The following is an 18,827-nucleotide window of genomic DNA, read 5'->3' on the forward strand; positions in this document are numbered from 1 at the left end:
AAAATGCAATTCTCATTGAAGACAAGTGTTGATAAAAAAAACAATAATGTGTGTGTGTGTGTGTGTGTGTGTGTGTGTGTGTGTGTGTGTGTGTGTGTGTGTGTGTGTGTGTGTGTGTGTGTGTGTGTGTGTGTGTGTGTGTGTGTCGCATATGAAATAGCACGGTGGACAGTAAGAGCGGTGCGGTGGGGGTTGGTGGCCAGACGTTTGCCGGAGTTCGATTCCCAGCGTTTCTAAACCGTGAGTCGCATAAAAAAACACACACATGACCAAACCATTTCCCTAACCTGAACCAAGTTGTTTTAATTGCCTAAATATAACCGTTTACCCCCCCCCCAGGACCTCCAGTATAACTGGTTTACCTCTGAGACTGACTGAAGTGTACAAGTGAGAAAATAACTAAAGCTTATTTGTATAGCACCTTTCACAGATACAAGATCACAAAGTCCAGAACATGTGGAAGGAGGAGGAGGAAGAAGATGGCAGAGCAGAGTCTCCAGTACCCAGCTGTCTGTCTATGAAGAGTGACTGGTCTAAAGAGAATCCTCCACTCTTCTTCAGTAATGAACCTGGACCTTCAGACACAAGGTAAGAGGACTGTTATACTGTAACGAAGAAATGTTATTTGATAACCTACACGATTGCACTGAAAACTACAGAGACAAGGAGTGACCATAGGGAAGAAAAACACGTTTTATGGAGGACAAGATATACAGTATATTTCACTTCCTGGATGTAGGTCACACCTGCCGTCAGTTTGGCTGGATTCATGCACACAGAAGACATTTTATTCCCTAAATATTTAGTTTTTCGTTCCTCCTAATTCATAATGTGTGCACACAAACTAATTATAGAATTAAAACTTCACATCAATTATCCCAAAAACCAGAGTCGTTGTGTTTGATCACCTCTGAAAACATGTTGCCTTTTCTTTTGATTTACAGAGGTCAGTACCACAGGCAGAGAGCAGAGTCTCCAGTACCCAGCTGTCTGTCTATGAAGAGTGACCGGTCTAAAGAGCATCCTCCACACTTCAGTAATGAACCTGGACCTTCAGACACAAGGTAAGAGGACTGTTATACTGTAATGAAGAAATGTTATTTGATAACCTACACGATTGCACTGAAAACTACAGAGACAAGGAGTGACCATAGGGAAGAAAAACACGTTTTATGGAGGACAAGATATACAGTATATTTCACTTCCTGGATGTAGGTCAGACCTGCCGTCAGTTTGGCTGGATTCATGCACACAGAAGACATTTTATTCCCTAAATATTTAGTTTTTCGTTCCTCCTAATTCATAATGTGTGCACACAAACTAATTATAGAATTAAAACTTCACATCAATTATCCCAAAAACCAGAGTCGTTGTGTTTGATCACCTCTGAAAACATGTTGCCTTTTCTTTTGATTTACAGAGGTCAGTACCACAGGCAGAGAGCAGAGTCTCCAGTACCCAGCTGTCTGTCTATGAAGACTGACTGGTCTAAAGACAATCCTCCACGCTTCAGTAATGAACCTGGACCTTCAGACACAAGGTAAGAGGACTGTTATACTGTAATGAAGAAATGTTATTTGATAACCTACACGATTGCACTGAAAACTACAGAGACAAGGAGTGACCATAGGGAAGAAAAACACGTTTTATGGAGTACAAGATATACAGTATATTTCACTTCCTGGATGTAGGTCAGACCTGCCGTCAGTTTGGCTGGATTCATGCACACAGAAGACATTTTATTCCCTAAATATTTAGTTTTTCGTTCCTCCTAATTCATAATGTGTGCACACAAACTAATTATAGAATTAAAACTTCACATCAATTATCCCAAAAACCAGAGTCGTTGTGTTTGATCACCTCTGAAAACATGTTGCCTTTTCTTTTGATTTACAGAGGTCAGTACCACAGGCAGAGAGCAGAGTCTCCAGTACCCAGCTGTCTGTCTATGAAGACTGACCGGTCTAAAGACAATCCTCCACGCTTCAGTAATGAACCTGGACCTTCAGACACAAGGTAAGAGGACTGTTATACTGGGAGCCTACCTGATAAAAGTAAGCGAGTAAAGTGAGTAAGCTTGATGAAGGGAAAATGTTCTGTTGTGTCATTTAGGATAGTTTCCTTCACTGTTGCATCACACTATGAGAGGACTGTGTTCATGAAGCAAATCTCTGCCCCAGTGTTTTCTTACATCTTTTTTTAAATATTAAAAAATAATATGATGATGTTTGCAACTATGGCACTTGGCACTTTCATGTCTGTCTACTGTCTATTGTCTGAGCCTTTTTAAAATTGAGTGACTCTCCCTGCAACCAAATCTACCTATGGGTACACATAAAGTAACCTTGACTTTGACCTTGACTTAGAGATGGGACTGATCCAATGGCGTGCCGATACTGACGTCATTCACAAATCTGATATCAGACTGACGTTGTTGACCCTTAGTCCCGCCCCCGCATAAGACACGCCCACAAGAAATGGTTTAAACACCAAAACCTCCCATCATTGTTGAAAAGCCCATTTTCATTCATATGGTGTTTGTGTTTGACACTGTTTGTGTTTGACATGTAAACACAGACAGTGGTTGATACTGTAGATGTAATGTAACTCTGCCATCGTATCTACCCTAACTGCTGTGATCAATCTCTGTGCCCTGCTAACACTATCTGTAGTCAGAGGTTATCAACAATAACTGCCAGACACTGTCTGTGTTCTGTAACAAATGTGTTGTTACAGTGTTGATGTAATAGGACTGTGTGTTGTTTGTATTGAGCTGAACATTCATTAATGATAATTACATAATGAAACAAACCAGAAAAACTGTTACAATGTTGCATTCATCCATGATCACCACAGTGACATTTATCCATGATGGGTATGCAATGTTGACTCCACTGATTAAACTACAACTATGACAACAGATACATGTGAAAATAAACTTTACATGTGATGGCAGCACCATGCTGTCTGAGCATCTATAAAGATAGTCTGGGCAAAATATTTTAATAGTTTTACAATTTGAACAAAAAATTGTTCAAACTTTTGTTCAATTTTGTTTGTTTGTTAGATCTTCATCTGATCAGGGATAATACATTGCCTTTATCCCCACAGAATGAGGAAGAGGAGTCTAGGTGTTGTGAAGCAGCAGCTGTCCTGCTGTGCATTGTGTCATTGGGTCCTGAGGGATCCAGTCTCTACCAGCTGTGGACACAGGTTCTGCAGACAGTGCATCACCTCATACTGGGCCCAGTCCGGTTCATCAGGAGACTCCGCCTGTCCCCAGTGTAGAAAAAGGTCCAGAACAAGATCTGGACTGCAGACACCCAGTCAAACCAGCATTGCACAATGTAAGACTGGGGTTCTGTCTACTGTTGTCACCATTTCTAAAACCAGGAAACAACAGCATATCTGTTAAACACTTGTTTACTCTTTCTTCTCTTCCAGCGGACAGTGTTTTGCAGGAGGTTTTAGAGGAGCATAAGATCAGTCTGATAATGAGATGTGAATTTGTGACAGAAGGAACAGAAGGAACAGCTGAAGCAGAAATTGGAACTCCCCTCAATAGGATCTACACTGCACTCTACATCACAGTGGGACAGAGTGAAGAGGTTAATACCCAACATGAGGTGTGGCAGCTGGAGACAGCATCCAAGATGGAGGCTCTCCATGACACTCCGATCAAGTGCCACGACATCTTTAACCCCTTACCTGATCAAGAGACACACATCAGAGTAGTTCTGACCAATGGTGTTGCTGGAATTGGAAAAACCTTCTCAGTGAAGAAGTTCACTCTGGACTGGGCAGAGGGCTTGGAAAATCAAGACGTCATTCTTGTGATTCTGCTTTCGTTCCGGGAGCTGAACTTGATCAGAGATGAGCGGTACAGTCTTCTCATGCTGCTCCATGTTTTCCATCCAACCTTACAGAGGGTCACAGCAGAGAAGCTCTCTGTCTGTAAAGTTGTGTTCATCTTTGATGGCCTGGATGAAAGCAGACTTCCATTGGATTTCCACAACAATGAGGTTGTGTCTGATGTCACACAGGTATCATCAGTAGATGTGCTGTTGACAAACCTCATCAAGGGGAATCTGCTTCCCTTGGCTCTCCTCTGGATAACTTCCAGACCTGCAGCAGCCAATCAGATCCCTCCTACATGTGTAGACAGGGTGACAGAAGTACGAGGCTTCACTGACCTCCAGAAGGAGGAGTACTTCAGGAAGAGATCCACTGATGAGGAGCTGTCCAGCAGAATCATCTCACACATCAAGGCATCCAGGACCATCCACATCATGTGCCACATCCCAGTCTTCTGTTGGATCACTGGTACAGTTCTGGAGCACATGTTGACTACAGACCAGAGAGGAGAGCTGCCCAAGACCCTGACTGAGATGTACTCACACTTCCTGCTGGTTCAGACAGAGACAAAGAAGCAGAAGTATGATGAGAGCCATGAGATGAGTCAACAGCAGCTCATGGAGACTGACAGGGAAGTTCTTCTGAAGCTGGGGAAGCTGGCGTTTGAAAATCTGGAGACGGGCAACCTCCTGTTCTACCAAGAAGACCTGGAGAAGTGTGGTCTTGATGTCAGAGAGGCTTTGGTGTTCTCAGGAGTGTGCACAGAGATCTTCAAACGAGAGTGTGTGCTCTTCCAGAAGACGGTCTACTGCTTTGTTCATCTGAGCATCCAGGAGTTTCTCGCTGCAGTCTACATGTTCCACTGTTACACAAACAGGGCTGAGAATGTACTGAGCACATTCCTGGGAAAAGACTGGGATAGAAGTGATTTCTGGGCTAGTATTGATCAGTCCTTGGATGCCTTCCTGGAGAAATCCATGCGCAAAGCCCTGAAGAGTACAAATGGCCACCTGGACCTCTTTGTCCGCTTCCTTCATGGCCTCTCACTCGAGTCCAGCCAGAGTCTCTTAGGAGGCCTACTAGGTCACACAAAGAGAAGTCCACACAGCATCCAGATAGCCATCATCAACCTGAAGCAGATGGACTCCTCCAATACGTCTCCAGACAGAAGCATCAACATCTTCCACTGTTTGATGGAGATGAATGACCACTCAATACATCAGCAGATCCAAGACTTCCTGAAGTCAGAGAACAAGTCAAAGAAGGAACTCTCTGTGATCCACTGCTCAGCTCTGGCGTACATGCTGCAGATGTCAGAGGAGGTTCTGGATGTGTTGGACCTGAATGCCTACAACACAACAAACGAGGGACGAGGCAGACTGATCCCAGCTGTGAGGAACTGCAGAGAGGCTCGGTTAGTCCTGATCTGAATTCTAACATTATCTACAGTTTAGTTACCTTCACACCTGATGCCATATGAACTATAAAGATATATAGTTCCTCAAACAAACACTATAAAACTGCTGTTCTACAGAGCAGTGGTAACACAGTGTTGGGCGTAACACACAAAGTAATGTGCTATTAATTTTCCTGTAACAGAGTAAATAAAGTAAGTCATTACTGTTACGTGTCAGTAATCACATTACAGTTACCAGGTTGGTCATTACTTGTGTTTCATTGTTTAGTCTCTTTAACCTCTGTATTGGTGCAATGGCTCTGAAAGATTCTCGTCGTCTTCAAGTCATGTTGGAAATATTGGAATTACAGGAGAGCGCACATAAACGAGCCAACAAAGTTGGGAAATACATCACGGAAAGTCTGAATTTAATGCTGTAGATTCAAAACCTTAAAAATCAGTAGGGCAATCACTTTTCACTGGAATAATAAGTAAAGCGATGTGTTACTTTCAAGAAGAGTAACAAGTAATGTGTAATTTGCGTCTTCATTCCAAAGATTCCAATTCTGAAATGTTTGTTTATAGCTATCATGTTAGTTGGTGAACACAGTTTGTTTAGCTGTAATGATTGTTATTAACTTTACAGTTAAGTGTAGTTTTGATAGTTATCTTCTTTGGGCTGAAGGCTTAATACAAGCAGCCAAGGAGCACAGGAATAAAGAGATCATCAAGAGATTCTATGAAAATAAAATATCTGATTTTGTTATACCAATAAATCTCCTCCATGTAGCCATGTGTTTAGCTTAATTACAATTGGGGCCAATTATTTCCTGGTTGATGGCTAAAAATGGTACGTGGGAAGTAACGGGAGTAGAGCAAATGTATTGTTGATTTTGTTATTTTCATAGGATTTGTTTGATGGTAACAAATGTCTTAAAAATGCCTTGTCCTTTAAGAGGCTGTGCTTAAAAAGTACCTACATTTTATCACAACAGACAGCAGTATTTTCCAGTGGACACTGTCTATATTACAGTTAGTTAGTTAGTTACTTGATATGGTTGTTTTAATCTACAGGAGTGTCATGTTAATCATATGTTGTCTAGCCAGAATTTGAAATGACTTGCCTGTGAAGCTTAGGCAAAGTGTGTGTGTGTGTGTGTGTGTGTGTGTGTGTGTGTGTGTGTGTGTGTGTGTGTGTGTGTGTGTGTGTGTGTGTGTGTGTGTGTGTGTGTCTGTCTGTCTGTCTGTCTGTCTGTGTCTATGTCTATATATATCTATCTACTGTATTTATATAGATAACTTATATATATATATATATATATACTTTTGACAGAATTGCTTGTAATTGCATTTTGCTTTGCTTTGCTTTGTGATATTACACATTCAGCACTTTTTGAAAATTTTCTAATTCTACAATACAATTTATTGTCACTTTTTCTCTAATTATTAGGGGTTCAAGCCCTGAAGGGGCTGAAACCCTATTGTTTTTCCTCCGGTTTATTATTCTCGTTCTTCTTCTTCTTCTTGTTCATCTGCGCCGACGCAAATTCCCGTGAGTTGGTAAAATGGTAATGGTAGAGACCTGACATTTGGCCCAATGACAGATATTGTTGGCAGGTAGGTGCTCAAAAAAGATTTTTCGAATCGGCCTGAAGGTGGCGCTATAATCGACGGTTTTACGTTAAAGGCCATCACTTCCACGCCGTTGGTCCGATTTTCAAACTTTTTTTTTTCAGATGTTCAGGTGGACCTGCTCTACAAATTTGCCATAAGGACCCTCAATGTCCGCCTGGAAAGTTTTTGAGATATTTGGAAAAGTTTGGAAAACACATTTTTTGCATCTCCTCCTAGACCGTTTGACCGATTTGCACTAGAATCTCCAGGAAGCATCTTTGGAGCAAGCTCTACAACCGTGCTTTTTGCATTTTTGAAAATCTACTTTAGTTTCGGAGATATTGATCGTTAAAGTTGAGAGGGGCGTGGCCTCACAGCTAAATTGTCATAACTTCATGACCGATTAAGGAATCTTCACGAGACTTGCAGGAGGTCTTCGGAGACCATCCTAGACCATGTGTGTCAAATTTTGTGCAATTCGACCAAAAGGGGGCGCCATAAACGCCAGAAATGGGCGTGGCTTAACATAAAAAAGGCTGTAACTCTACACCTGTTTGTCCAATGATCGCAAAACTTGTCAGATATATCAAGGAGGATGTCCTAGTCAGAATCAGAAGCTTTGCCATCTGCGCAAGGCTTGAACCCCGCCCATCGCCGCTTGCGGCTATATTTATTACTATTATTGTTATTATTTGTATTAGAAGTAGTAGTATGCTGTGTCCGTTTTGATGTGGGCTTAGTCTCAGCTCTGCTTTCATAGAACTAATCTTACATTAAATCTGTGATCACAGACTTTCTGACTGTGGACTCTCAGGGACTCACTGTGAAGTCCTGGCATCAGCTCTGAAGTCCAACCCCTCCCATCTGAGAGAGCTGGACCTGAGTAAGAACCAGCTGCAAGATTCAGGTGTGAAGCTTCTGTCTGCTGGACTAGAGAGTCCACACTGTCGACTGGAGACTCTCAGGTAAGATTTTAATTGACAGTTTTTCTCAGTTGATTTGACACATTTCTCTGCTTTCAATACAGTGCCTCTCAGGTCAGAATTCCTGACTCTGTAAAGGTTGACTGCAAGTTTTACAGAGAGCAGTAGTAGCTAAAGAGTCTGATTTATAATATATGTATGTAGTGTGAATGTTCTATACATATGTAGTAAAAAGTACACGCAAGACTAGCTCCATAGGGTCCCATTATAAAGGTTGAAAAAGTATAATTACAGGAGAGCGCACATAAACGAGCCAACAAAGTTGGGAAATACATCACGGAAAGTCTGAATTTAATGTTGTAGATTCAAAACCTTAAAAATCAGTAGGGCAATCACTTTTCACTGGAATAATAAGTAAAGCGATGTGTTACTTTTAAGAAGAGTAACAAGTAATGTGTAATTTGCGTCTTCATTCCAAAGATTCCAATTCTGAAATGTTTGTTTATAGCTATCATGTTAGTTGGTGAACACAGTTTGTTTAGCTGTAATGATTGTTATTAACTTTACAGTTAAGTGTAGTTTTGATAGTTATCTTCTTTGGGCTGGAGGCTTAATACAAGCAGCCAAGGAGCACAGGAATAAAGAGATCATCAAGAGATTCTATGAAAATAAAATAGCTGATTTTGTTATACCAATAAATCTCATCCATGTAGCCATGTGTTTAGCTTAATTACAATTGAGGCCAATTACTTCCTGGTTGATGGCTAAAAATGGTACGTGGGAAGTAACGGGAGTAGAGCAAATGTATTGTTGATTTTGTTATTTTCATAGGATTTGTTTGATGGTAACAAATGTCTTAAAAATGCCTTGTCCTTTAAGAGGCTGTGCTTAAAAAGTACCTACAATTTATCACAACAGACAGCAGTATTTTCCAGTGGACACTGTCTATATTACAGTTAGTTACTTACTTGATATGGTTGTTTTAATCTACAGGAGTGTCATGTTAATCATACTGTATGTTGTCTAGCCAGAATTTGAAATGACTTGCCTGTGAAGCTTAGGCTAAATGTGTGTGTGTGTGTGTGTGTGTGTGTGTGTCTGTGTGTCTGTCTGTCTGTCTGTCTGTATATATGTGTGTGTGTGTGTGTGTGTGTGTGTGTGTGTGTGTGTGTGTGTGTGTCTATCTATATATATCTATCTACTGTATTTATATAGATAACTTATATATATATATATATATATATACAGTATATATATATATATATATATATATATATATATATACAGTATATATATATATATATATATATATATATATATATATATATACTGTATATATATATATATATATATATATGTATATATATATATATATATATATATATATACTTTTGACAGAATTGCTTGTAATTGCATTTTGCTTTGCTTTGCTTTGTGATATTACACATTCAGCACTTTTTGAAAATTTTCTAATTCTACAATACAATTTATTGTCACTTTTTCTCTAATTATTATTACTATTATTGTTATTATTTGTATTAGAAGTAGTAGTATGCTGTGTCCGTTTTGATGTGGGCTTAGTCTCAGCTCTGCTTTCATAGAACTAATCTTACATTAAATCTGTGATCACAGACTTTCTGACTGTGGACTCTCAGAGACTTACTGTGAAGTCCTGGCATCAGCTCTGAAGTCCAACCCCTCCCATCTGAGAGAGCTGGACCTGAGTAAGAACCGGCTGCAAGATCCAGGTGTGAAGCTTCTGTCTGCTGGACTGGAGAGTCCACACTGTCGACTGGAGACTCTCAGGTAAGATTTTAATTGACAGTTTTTCTCAGTTGATTTGACACATTTCTCTGCTTTCAATACAGTGCCTCTCAGGTCAGAATTCCTGACTCTGTAAAGGTTGACTGCAAGTTTTACAGAGAGCAGTAGTAGCTAAAGAGTCTGATTTATAATATATGTATGTAGTGTGAATGTTCTATACATATGTAGTTCTGTGTGTTGTGTGAAATGTCACAGTTTTAATGTGTGAATTTCGTAAAAAGTACACGCAAGACTAGCTCCATAGGGTCCTATTATAAAGGTTGAAAAGTATAAACCTAACAGTACAAAAAATAAATTAAAGCTGAATTAAGGTGATAGAGTCCTAAAAGTGGTGACTCGTTAAGTGTGAGTGTTGAGCTTAAAGTATGAAGGAGTAGTTAGAGTTCAAAGAGGGCGTGGTTTCACCATGAACTGCTGTTTAAAATGAATGGAAGTTGCACCCGGAAATATAGCTAATCTGTTTGTTTAGAAACATGCTGATACATCTATAAACAGCAATTAACCTCAAACCTCATGCTTTGATATCTTATTTAAACGGAGTCCACAGCACAAGAATTTCACACGTGATACTTGTACCACGGAGTGACAATAAAAATCTTGAATCTTGAATCTAGATTGCTGCATCTCTCTCTATTCCTGTCTCAAACCTCATGCTTTGATATCTTATTTAGATTGCTGCACCTCTCTCTATTCCTGTCTCAAACCTCATGCTTTGATATCTTATTTAGATTGCTGCATCTCTCTCTATTACTGTCTCAGACCTCATGCTTTGATATCTTATTTAGATTGATGCACCTCTCTCTATTCCTGTCTCAAACCTCATGCTTTGATATCTTCTTTAGATTGCTGCACCTCTCTCTATTCCTGTCTCAAACCTCATGCTTTGATATCTTATTTAGATTGATGCACCTCTCTCTATTCCTGTCTCAAACCTCATGCTTTGATATCTTATTTAGATTGCTGCACCTCTCTCTATTCCTGTCTCAAACCTCATGCTTTGATATCTTATTTAGATTGATGCACCTCTCTCTATTCCTGTCTCAAACCTCATGCTTTGATATCTTATTTAGATTGCTGCACCTCTCTCTATTACTGTCTCAAACCTCATGCTTTGATATCTTATTTAGATTGCTGCATCTCTCTCTATTCCTGTCTCAAACCTCATGCTTTGATATCTTATTTAGATTGATGCACCTCTCTCTATTCCTGTCTCAAACCTCATGCTTTGATATCTTATTTAGATTGATGCACCTCTCTCTATTCCTGTCTCAAACCTCATGCTTTGATATCTTATTTAGATTGCTGCACCTCTCTCTATTACTGTCTCAAACCTCATGCTTTGATATCTTATTTAGATTGATGCACCTCTCTCTATTCCTGTCTCAAACCTCATGCTTTGATATCTTATTTAGATTGATGCACCTCTCTCTATTCCTGTCTCAAACCTCATGCTTTGATATCTTATTTAGATTGCTGCACCTCTCTCTATTACTGTCTCAAACCTCATGCTTTGATATCTTATTTAGATTGCTGCATCTCTCTCTATTACTGTCTCAGACCTCATGCTTTGATATCTTATTTAGATTGCTGCACCTCTCTATTCCTGTCTCAAACCTCATGCTTTGATATCTTATTTAGATTGATGCACCTCTCTCTATTACTGTCTCAAACCTCATGCTTTGATATCTTATTTAGATTGCTGCACCTCTCTCTATTCCTGTCTCAAACCTCATGCTTTGATATCTTATTTAGATTGATGCACCTCTCTATATTTGCATTCATTAATAATCTGTTTACATAAGTTGTGTGACTGAAATGATCAAATAATAATATTTCCTTATCTTTTTGATATCCATTAAGGCTGAGTGGCTGTAAGCTGTCAGAGAGAAGCTGTGAAGCTCTGGCCTCAGTTCTCAGCTCCCAGTCCTCCAGTCTGAGAGAGCTGGACCTGAGTGAGAATGACGTAAAGGACTCTGGAATGAAGCTTCTCTCTGCTGGACTGGAGAGTCCACACTGTAGACTGGAAACTCTCAGGTCAGTATTACTGATACTGTTCAACAGACCACCATTTAAATGTGGCTTTACATGCACATTAATATCAGTGAAGATTAAGGCTGCACAATTAATCGTGTTTTCATCGTCATCGCAATATGAACATGCGCAATAAACACATCGCAAAGACTGCCTGAAACAAAAGTGGTTTTATTCACATGCGTCATGCATTCCCACTCAGCATCTGATCATTTTGTCTTGTGTTGTAAATCCAGCGTACACCTTTCCCTTGCAACAGTGCGCTCCGCCCCTCTGCCAAAGCCCAAACACGCTGTGTGTAGTTTCAGCTAGAGTCAGTGTGTATTTCATTTCTTTATTCAGTGGGCATAGGCTATGTTTTTCGTCTATGTTAGCATTATTAAAGCATTATTAAAGCAGAAAGACATAGGAACTGTATAGCTAATATATTTGTTTATTTATCGCAAGTCGTATCGTCATCGCTATATTGAACAATTTTATCGCACATCGCAGATTTTCCTCCTATCATGCAGGCCTAGTGAAAATACCTGACCTCTGTATTTTCCTGCTGATGTGAGTTTTGAAAGCAGCTGAGATACCAACATTTATCACATCTAGTTTCTATCCTGTGGTAGAATATTGCATCATCTCCTCTCTTTACTGCCTCTGTTGTTGAAACCTAAAGTAAAGGATTTATCACATTCTGTCACACATTGAGTCCAGAACTGAAATGAAAACACAAACCAGATCAGCTATAGTTCACTGTCACATCTCCAGCTGCTTCAGAATAGAGCAACTTGGATTTGAACCAGTGCTACAGGGAGTGACATCATCAGAGCCTAGATGCCATACTGAACTCTGTATCTATATTTGCATTCATTAATAATCTGTTTGTGTGAGCTGTGTGACTGAAATGATAAAATCATATTTCCTTATCTCTTCATATCCATTAAGGCTGAGTCGCTGTAAGCTGTCAGAGAGAAGCTGTGAAGCTCTGGCCTCAGTTCTCAGCTCCCAGTCTTCCAGTCTGAGAGAGCTGGACCTGAGTGAGAATGACGTACAGGACTCTGGAATGAAGCTTCTCTCTGCTGGACTGGAGAGTCCACACTGTAGACTGGAAACTCTCAGGTCAGTATTACTGATACTGTTCAACAGACCACCATTTAAATGTGGCTTTACATGCACATTATATCAGTGAAGATTAGGGCTGCACAATTAATCGTGTTTTCATCGTCATCGCAATATGAACATGCGCAATAAACACATCGCAAAGACTGCCTGAAACAAAAGTGGTTTTATTTACATGCGTCATGCATTCCCACTCAGCATCTGATCATTTTGTCTTGTGTTGTAAATCCAGCGTACACCTTTCCCTTGCAACAGTGCGCTCCGCCCCTCTGCCAAAGCCCAAACACGCTGTGTGTAGTTTCAGCTAGAGTCAGTGTGTATTTCATTTCTTTATTCAGTGGGCATAGGCTATGTTTGTCGTCTATGTTAGCATTATTAAAGCAGAAAGCCATAGGAACTGTATAGCTAATATATTTGTTTATTTATCGCAAGTCGTATCGTCATCGCTATATTGAACAATGTTATCGCACATCGCAGATTTTCCTCCTATCATGCAGGTCTAGTGAAAATACCTGACCTCTGTATTTTCCTGCTGATTTGAGTTTTGAAAGCAGCTGAGATACCAACATTCATCACATCTAGTTTATATCCTGTGGTAGAATATTGCATCATCTCCTCTCTTTACTGCCTCTGTTGTTGAAACCTAAAGTAAAGGATTTATCACATTCTGTCACACATTGAGTCCAGAACTGAAATGAAAACACAAACCAGATCAGCTATAGTTCACTGTCACATCTCCAGCTGCTTCAGAATAGAGCAACTAGGATTTGAACCAGTGCTACAGGGAGTGACATCATCAGAGCCTAGATGCCATACTGAACTCTGTATCTATATTTGCATTCATTAATCATCTCTTTGTGTGAGCTGTGTGACTGAAATGATAAAATCATATTTCCTCATCTCTTCATATCCATTAAGGCTGAGTGGCTGTAAGCTGTCAGAGAGAAGCTGTGAAGCTCTGGCCTCAGTTCTCAGCTCCCAGTCCTCCAGTCTGAGAGAGCTGGACCTGAGTAAGAATGACTTAGAGGACTCTGGAATGAAGCTTCTCTCTGCTGGACTAGAGAGTCCACACTGTAGACTGGAAACTCTCAGGTCAGTATTACTGACCACCATTTAAATGTGGCTTTACATGCACATTAATATCAGTGAAAAGACCTGACCTCTGTATTTTCCTGCTGATGTGAGTTTTGAAAGCAGCTGAGATACCAACATTTATCACATCTAGTTTCTATCCTGTGGTAGAATATTGCATCATCTCCTCTCTTTACTGCCTCTGTTGTTGAAACCTAAAGTAAAGGACTTGTAAAGGACGAGCCCATCGGCTAACCGCAGTGAAAACATGTGACTGTCATCGCCCTGTCTCCTCTCCAGCCCAAAAAAGAAGGAGCTAGGAGCCTCCATCTCCCTGAGCATGGAGAACCTAGCCCTCACAAGCACCCCCTTTGCTCGCTCCTGCAGGAACCCACCCAATTCCCTGTGCACCTCAGCCAGGTTGTGCTGCAGCCCCGGTCTATCCTGACAAACCAGCTCCTCCTCCACTTCATAATGCTACTCTCCAGCCCACTTAACAGCCTTCTCACCTCTGCTGTGGACAAAGCAGTGTACTGCAGGCACAAGTGTCTCATATGAGCCTTACCAGCTAGTCAAACTCCCTCTTCTTCTCTCTCCATCGAGCCCAGAAAGCCTCAAAGCTATAGAGCAAAAGGTATCCTGCAACAGCAGTGTTTCTCAAATGGGGGTCCGGGGACCCCCAGGAGTCCGTGGCACTTTGCCAGGGGGTCCGCGAAAAGTTTTCAGGAAAATAAAAATATTTTTTTGTTTGTAAAAGCTTCATAGTTCAATGAAAATATTGTATGCTTTAAATCTAAAATGGTTCATGGATTACATTCTAATCTAACAAACCTACCAATTTAAAAGTAAATCACGTTACCGTGGAAACAATTAAGCTTAGCCCAAAATGACAAATCAGAATGAGGGGGTCCCCAGTATATTTTCTATCTTGTAAGGGCTCCTTGACTGAAAAACATTTGAGAGCCTCAGCTTTAAGGAACAGTCAACTTATCAAACAAACTCAATGCCTCGCCACACACACACACACACACACACACACACACACACACACACACACACACACACACACACACACACACACACACACACACACACACACACACACACACACATTTCATTTTAAATATTTATTTATGTCCACATAAATACAAGTATGCAAAGGACATAAACAGTAATAGTGCAGTGAAATGCTGGGAGTCAGTCAGTTACATGAGTGCCCAGACGGCAAACACAATAATGCATACACATAAGAAACACACAGGATGATAACATGGCAGGTTGATATATACAGTTATACTGTAATGCAAGATAGCGCACAGTATCCACTTCATGGGTACAAAAAGCAGCGCCTCCCCCACAGTGCAGACTGCCCCCCTTAGCCCCTCCTCCTCCACAGTGCAGACTGCCCCCCTTAGCCCCTCCTCCTCCACAGTGCAGACTGCCCCCCTTAGCCCCTCCTCCTCCACAGTGCAGACTGCCCCCCTTAGCCCCTCCTCCTCCACAGTGCAGACTGCCCCCTTCAGGCCCTCCTCCTCCACAGTGCAGACTGCCCCCTTCAGCCCCTCCTCCTCCACAGTGCAGACTGCCCCCCTTAGCCCCTCCTCCTCCACAGTGCAGACTGCCCCCTTCAGGCTCTCCTCCTCCACAGTGCAGACTGCCCCCTTCAGCCCCTCCTCCTCCACAGTGCAGACTGCCCCCCTCAGGCCCTCCTCCTCCACAGTGCATACTGCCCCCTTCAGCCCCTCCTCCTCCACAGTGCAGACTGCCCCCCTCAGGCCCTCCTCCTCCACAGTGCAGACTGCCCCCTTCAGCCCCTCCTCCTCCACGGTGCAGACTGCCCCCCTCAGCCCCTCCTCCTCCACAGTGCAGACTGCCCCCTTCAGCCCCTCCTCCTCCACAGTGCAGACTGCCCCCCTCAGCCCCTCCTCCCCCACAGTGCAGACTGCCCCCCTCAGCTCCTCCTCCCCCACAGTGCAGACTGCCCCCCTCAGCCCCTCCTCCTCCACAGTGCAGACTGCCCCCTCAGCCCCTCCTCCTCCACAGTGCAGACTGCCCCCCTCAACCCCTCCTCCTCCACAGTGCAGACTGCCCCCCTCAGCCCCTCCTCCTCCACAGAGAAAGACAGAAAGAGGGAGAGACAGAAAGAGGGAGAAGGAGAGAAACAGAGGGAGGGACAGAAGAGAGGGAGAGACAGAAAGAGGTGGAGGGAGAGAAAGAGAGGGATGGAGAGAAAGAGGGGGAGAGAGAGAAAGAGAGGGAGCAGAGAAAGAGAGGGAGAGAGAGAAAGAGAGGGGGAAGAGGGAGAGAGGGGGGAGAGAGGGAGAGAGAGAAAGAGAAGGAGGGAGAGAAAGATAGGGAGAGGGAGGGAGAGAGAGAAATATAGGGAAAGACAGAAAGAGGGAGAGACAGAAAGAGGGAGGAGAGAAACAGAGGGAGGGACAGAAGGGAGGGAGAGACAGAAAGAGGTGGAGGGAGAGAAAGTGAGGGATGGAGAGAAAGAAAAGGAGAGAGAGAATGAGGGGGAGAGAGAAAGAGAGGGGGAGAAAGAGGGAAAGAGAGAAAGAGAGGGAGATACAGAAAGAGAGGGAGGGAGAGAAAGAGAGGGAGAGAGAGAAGCAACAAGTGACAGAAAAAAGAAGTAGATGGAGAGAGAGAAACAGTCTGTCGGCTGCAGACCCCATTTAAGTGTGTGTGTGTGTGTGTGTGTGTGTGTGTGTGTGTGTGTGTGTGTGTGAGAGAGAGTGTGTGTGTGTGTGTGTGTGTGTGTGTGTGTGTGTGTGTGTGTGTGTGTGTGTGTGTGTGTGTGTGTGTGTGTGTGTGTGTGTGTGTGTGTGTGTGTGCAGGCTGTCAGGCTGTCTGCTCTCAGAGGAAGGCTGTGCTTCTCTGGCCTCAGCTCTGAGCTCCAACCCCTCCCATCTGAGAGAGCTGGACCTGAGCTACAATCATCCAGAAGCCTCAGTGAAGCTCCTCTCTGCTGGACTGAAGGATCCAACCTGGAGACTGGAGACTCTCAGGTATGAAGAGACAACATCTGCTAGAAGACTGAGAGTCACACACATTGTCTCTGTCACACTGAGAAGATGAGGAATATGTTTCATGTTTAATGGAGGATATGAGTGGAAATCCTTCATATTGAAGGTTCTTAAATGTCCATGTTTCCATCATTAAAGAGAATCTGTTGGTCTGACTTCTTCCCTGTTTATTCCTCCAGTGTGGAACATGGTGGAGTGCAGTGGTTGAGACCAGGTGTGAGGAAATGTAAGTGTGTATTTTATTGAGTTTGATTCATAAAAACAAAGCAACACATTCAACTAGTGAGAAGGAAAGTGCATCTACAGCACAGTCTGTGACGTCCATTCATTCACATCCTGTGAGTCAGGAAGATGGCTGACATCATGTGACATCATCAAACTGCTGAGAAATGAACTGTCAATAAATCAACAAACAAACAAACAAACATGTTTATTAGATGAGAAGCTGCTGCTGTAACGAGTCTTGTTGTCTCATCAGATGCCTGTGATCTCACACTGGATCCAAACACAGCACACAGACTCCTCCTCCTGTCTGAAGACAACAGAAAGGTGACGAGGGTGGAAGAGAGGCAGCCATATCCTGATCACCCAGAGAGATTTGACAGCCTGGCTCAGCTGCTGTGTAGAGATGGTCTGACTGGTCGCTGTTATTGGGAGGTGGAGAGGAAAGGAGGGGTTGAGATAGGAGTGACTTACAGAGGAATCAGCAGGAGAGGAGAGGGTGATGACAGCTGGCTTGGAATGAATGAAAAGTCCTGGAGTCTGTGGTGCACTGATGATCGTTACAGAGCCTGGCACAATAACAGACGCACAGACATACCTCTCCCCTCCTCCTCTCGCTCTAACAGAGTCGCAGTGTATCTTGACGGGCCTGCTGGCTCTCTGTCCTTCTACACAGTTTCCTCTTACAAACTGATTCACCTCCACACTTTCCAGTCCAAATTCACTGAACCACTTTACCCTGGGTTCTGTCTGTCTGATGGTGCCTCAATGTCTCTGTGTCAGATAGAGTGAGACAGAAACACACTGTGACCAAACACAAACACCTAAAGTCACAATAGTGTTTGCATGCAAGTTCATTGCTCATGTGGTTGTGAACAGACATGATCTCTCTGTGTGTGTGTGTGTGTGTGTGTGTGTGTGTGTGTGTGTGTGTGTGTGTGTGTGTGTGTGTGTGCGCGTGCGTGCGTGCGTGCGTGCGTGTGTGTGTGTGAGTGTGAGAACAGTAACTGGACAGAGTTTTAACATCACATACAACAAGAACAGACATTTTAGTCTGAAAATGATCAACATAAATGAAGAATGTTTGATGTGTATAGTTTGAAACAGAACTTGTTGACTTGAATATGTCATTATTGTTGTCTTTAAATAAAGCAGTGTATTATCGCTCTGTTGTTAAATCAGTTGAGTGATGAAAATCAAGCAACATGTAACTGTTGATTGACATTAGTGTGTGATTGGTTGAAGATGTGACTGAGCCTCTGATTGGCCTTCATGTACAGTATCTACTAAGCACTAAGTACTCATGTGAAGCACTTAGCAGCTAAATGTGTCTCTGATGACATCATAACAGCAACAATGTAGAACTTTACATCACAGAATTATTACAAACTGTCTTCTGTCTCTGCTTTCATATGATGTCATGTATATGTTCATGTAGTCTGCATTGTTTGTATGGATTTATATGACACATGACTCACTGTATTTACTTTGTCTTGACAATCTTATGATCACTTGATGTACTAGTTTGATCCTTTTCTATCTTCTATTTCTTTGTTTTTATTTCCCTGAAATATATTTGTTTTTTATTGATTCTCTTTTTCATCCGTTCACTTTGGAAACACAGGAATGTTCTTGTCAACAAGCCAGTAAAGCAGGTTGAGACTGAAGGAGAGAGAGAGAGAGACTCGCGCGCACTAGAGAGAGAGAGAGAGAGAGAGAGAGAGACTCGCGCGCACTAGAGAGAGAGAGAGA

The 18,827-nt window shown here is 42.2% G+C and overlaps 1 protein-coding gene across 1 annotated transcript; it reads left to right on the forward strand.

The window, feature by feature from the left end:
- Positions 1 to 454: 454 nt before the first annotated feature.
- Positions 455 to 18,636, forward strand: LOC310799939 (uncharacterized protein; the record flags this gene model as incomplete). Its single annotated transcript, XM_083662548.1, has 12 exons — positions 455 to 588; positions 945 to 1,064; positions 1,421 to 1,540; positions 1,897 to 2,016; positions 3,112 to 3,347; positions 3,445 to 5,269; positions 7,657 to 7,830; positions 9,421 to 9,594; positions 11,473 to 11,646; positions 16,665 to 16,835; positions 17,033 to 17,079; positions 17,332 to 18,636. 12 exons carry the CDS (start codon positions 455 to 457, stop codon positions 17,865 to 17,867), a joined length of 3,831 nt encoding a protein of 1,276 aa, XP_083518674.1. The 3' UTR covers positions 17,868 to 18,636.
- Between the last annotated feature and the right edge of the window lie 191 nt (positions 18,637 to 18,827).

The sequence above is a fragment of the Poromitra crassiceps genome (genome assembly GCF_964638095.1).
Source record: "Poromitra crassiceps genome assembly, chromosome: 29".
Classification (NCBI taxonomy): Eukaryota; Metazoa; Chordata; class Actinopteri; order Beryciformes; family Melamphaidae; genus Poromitra; species Poromitra crassiceps.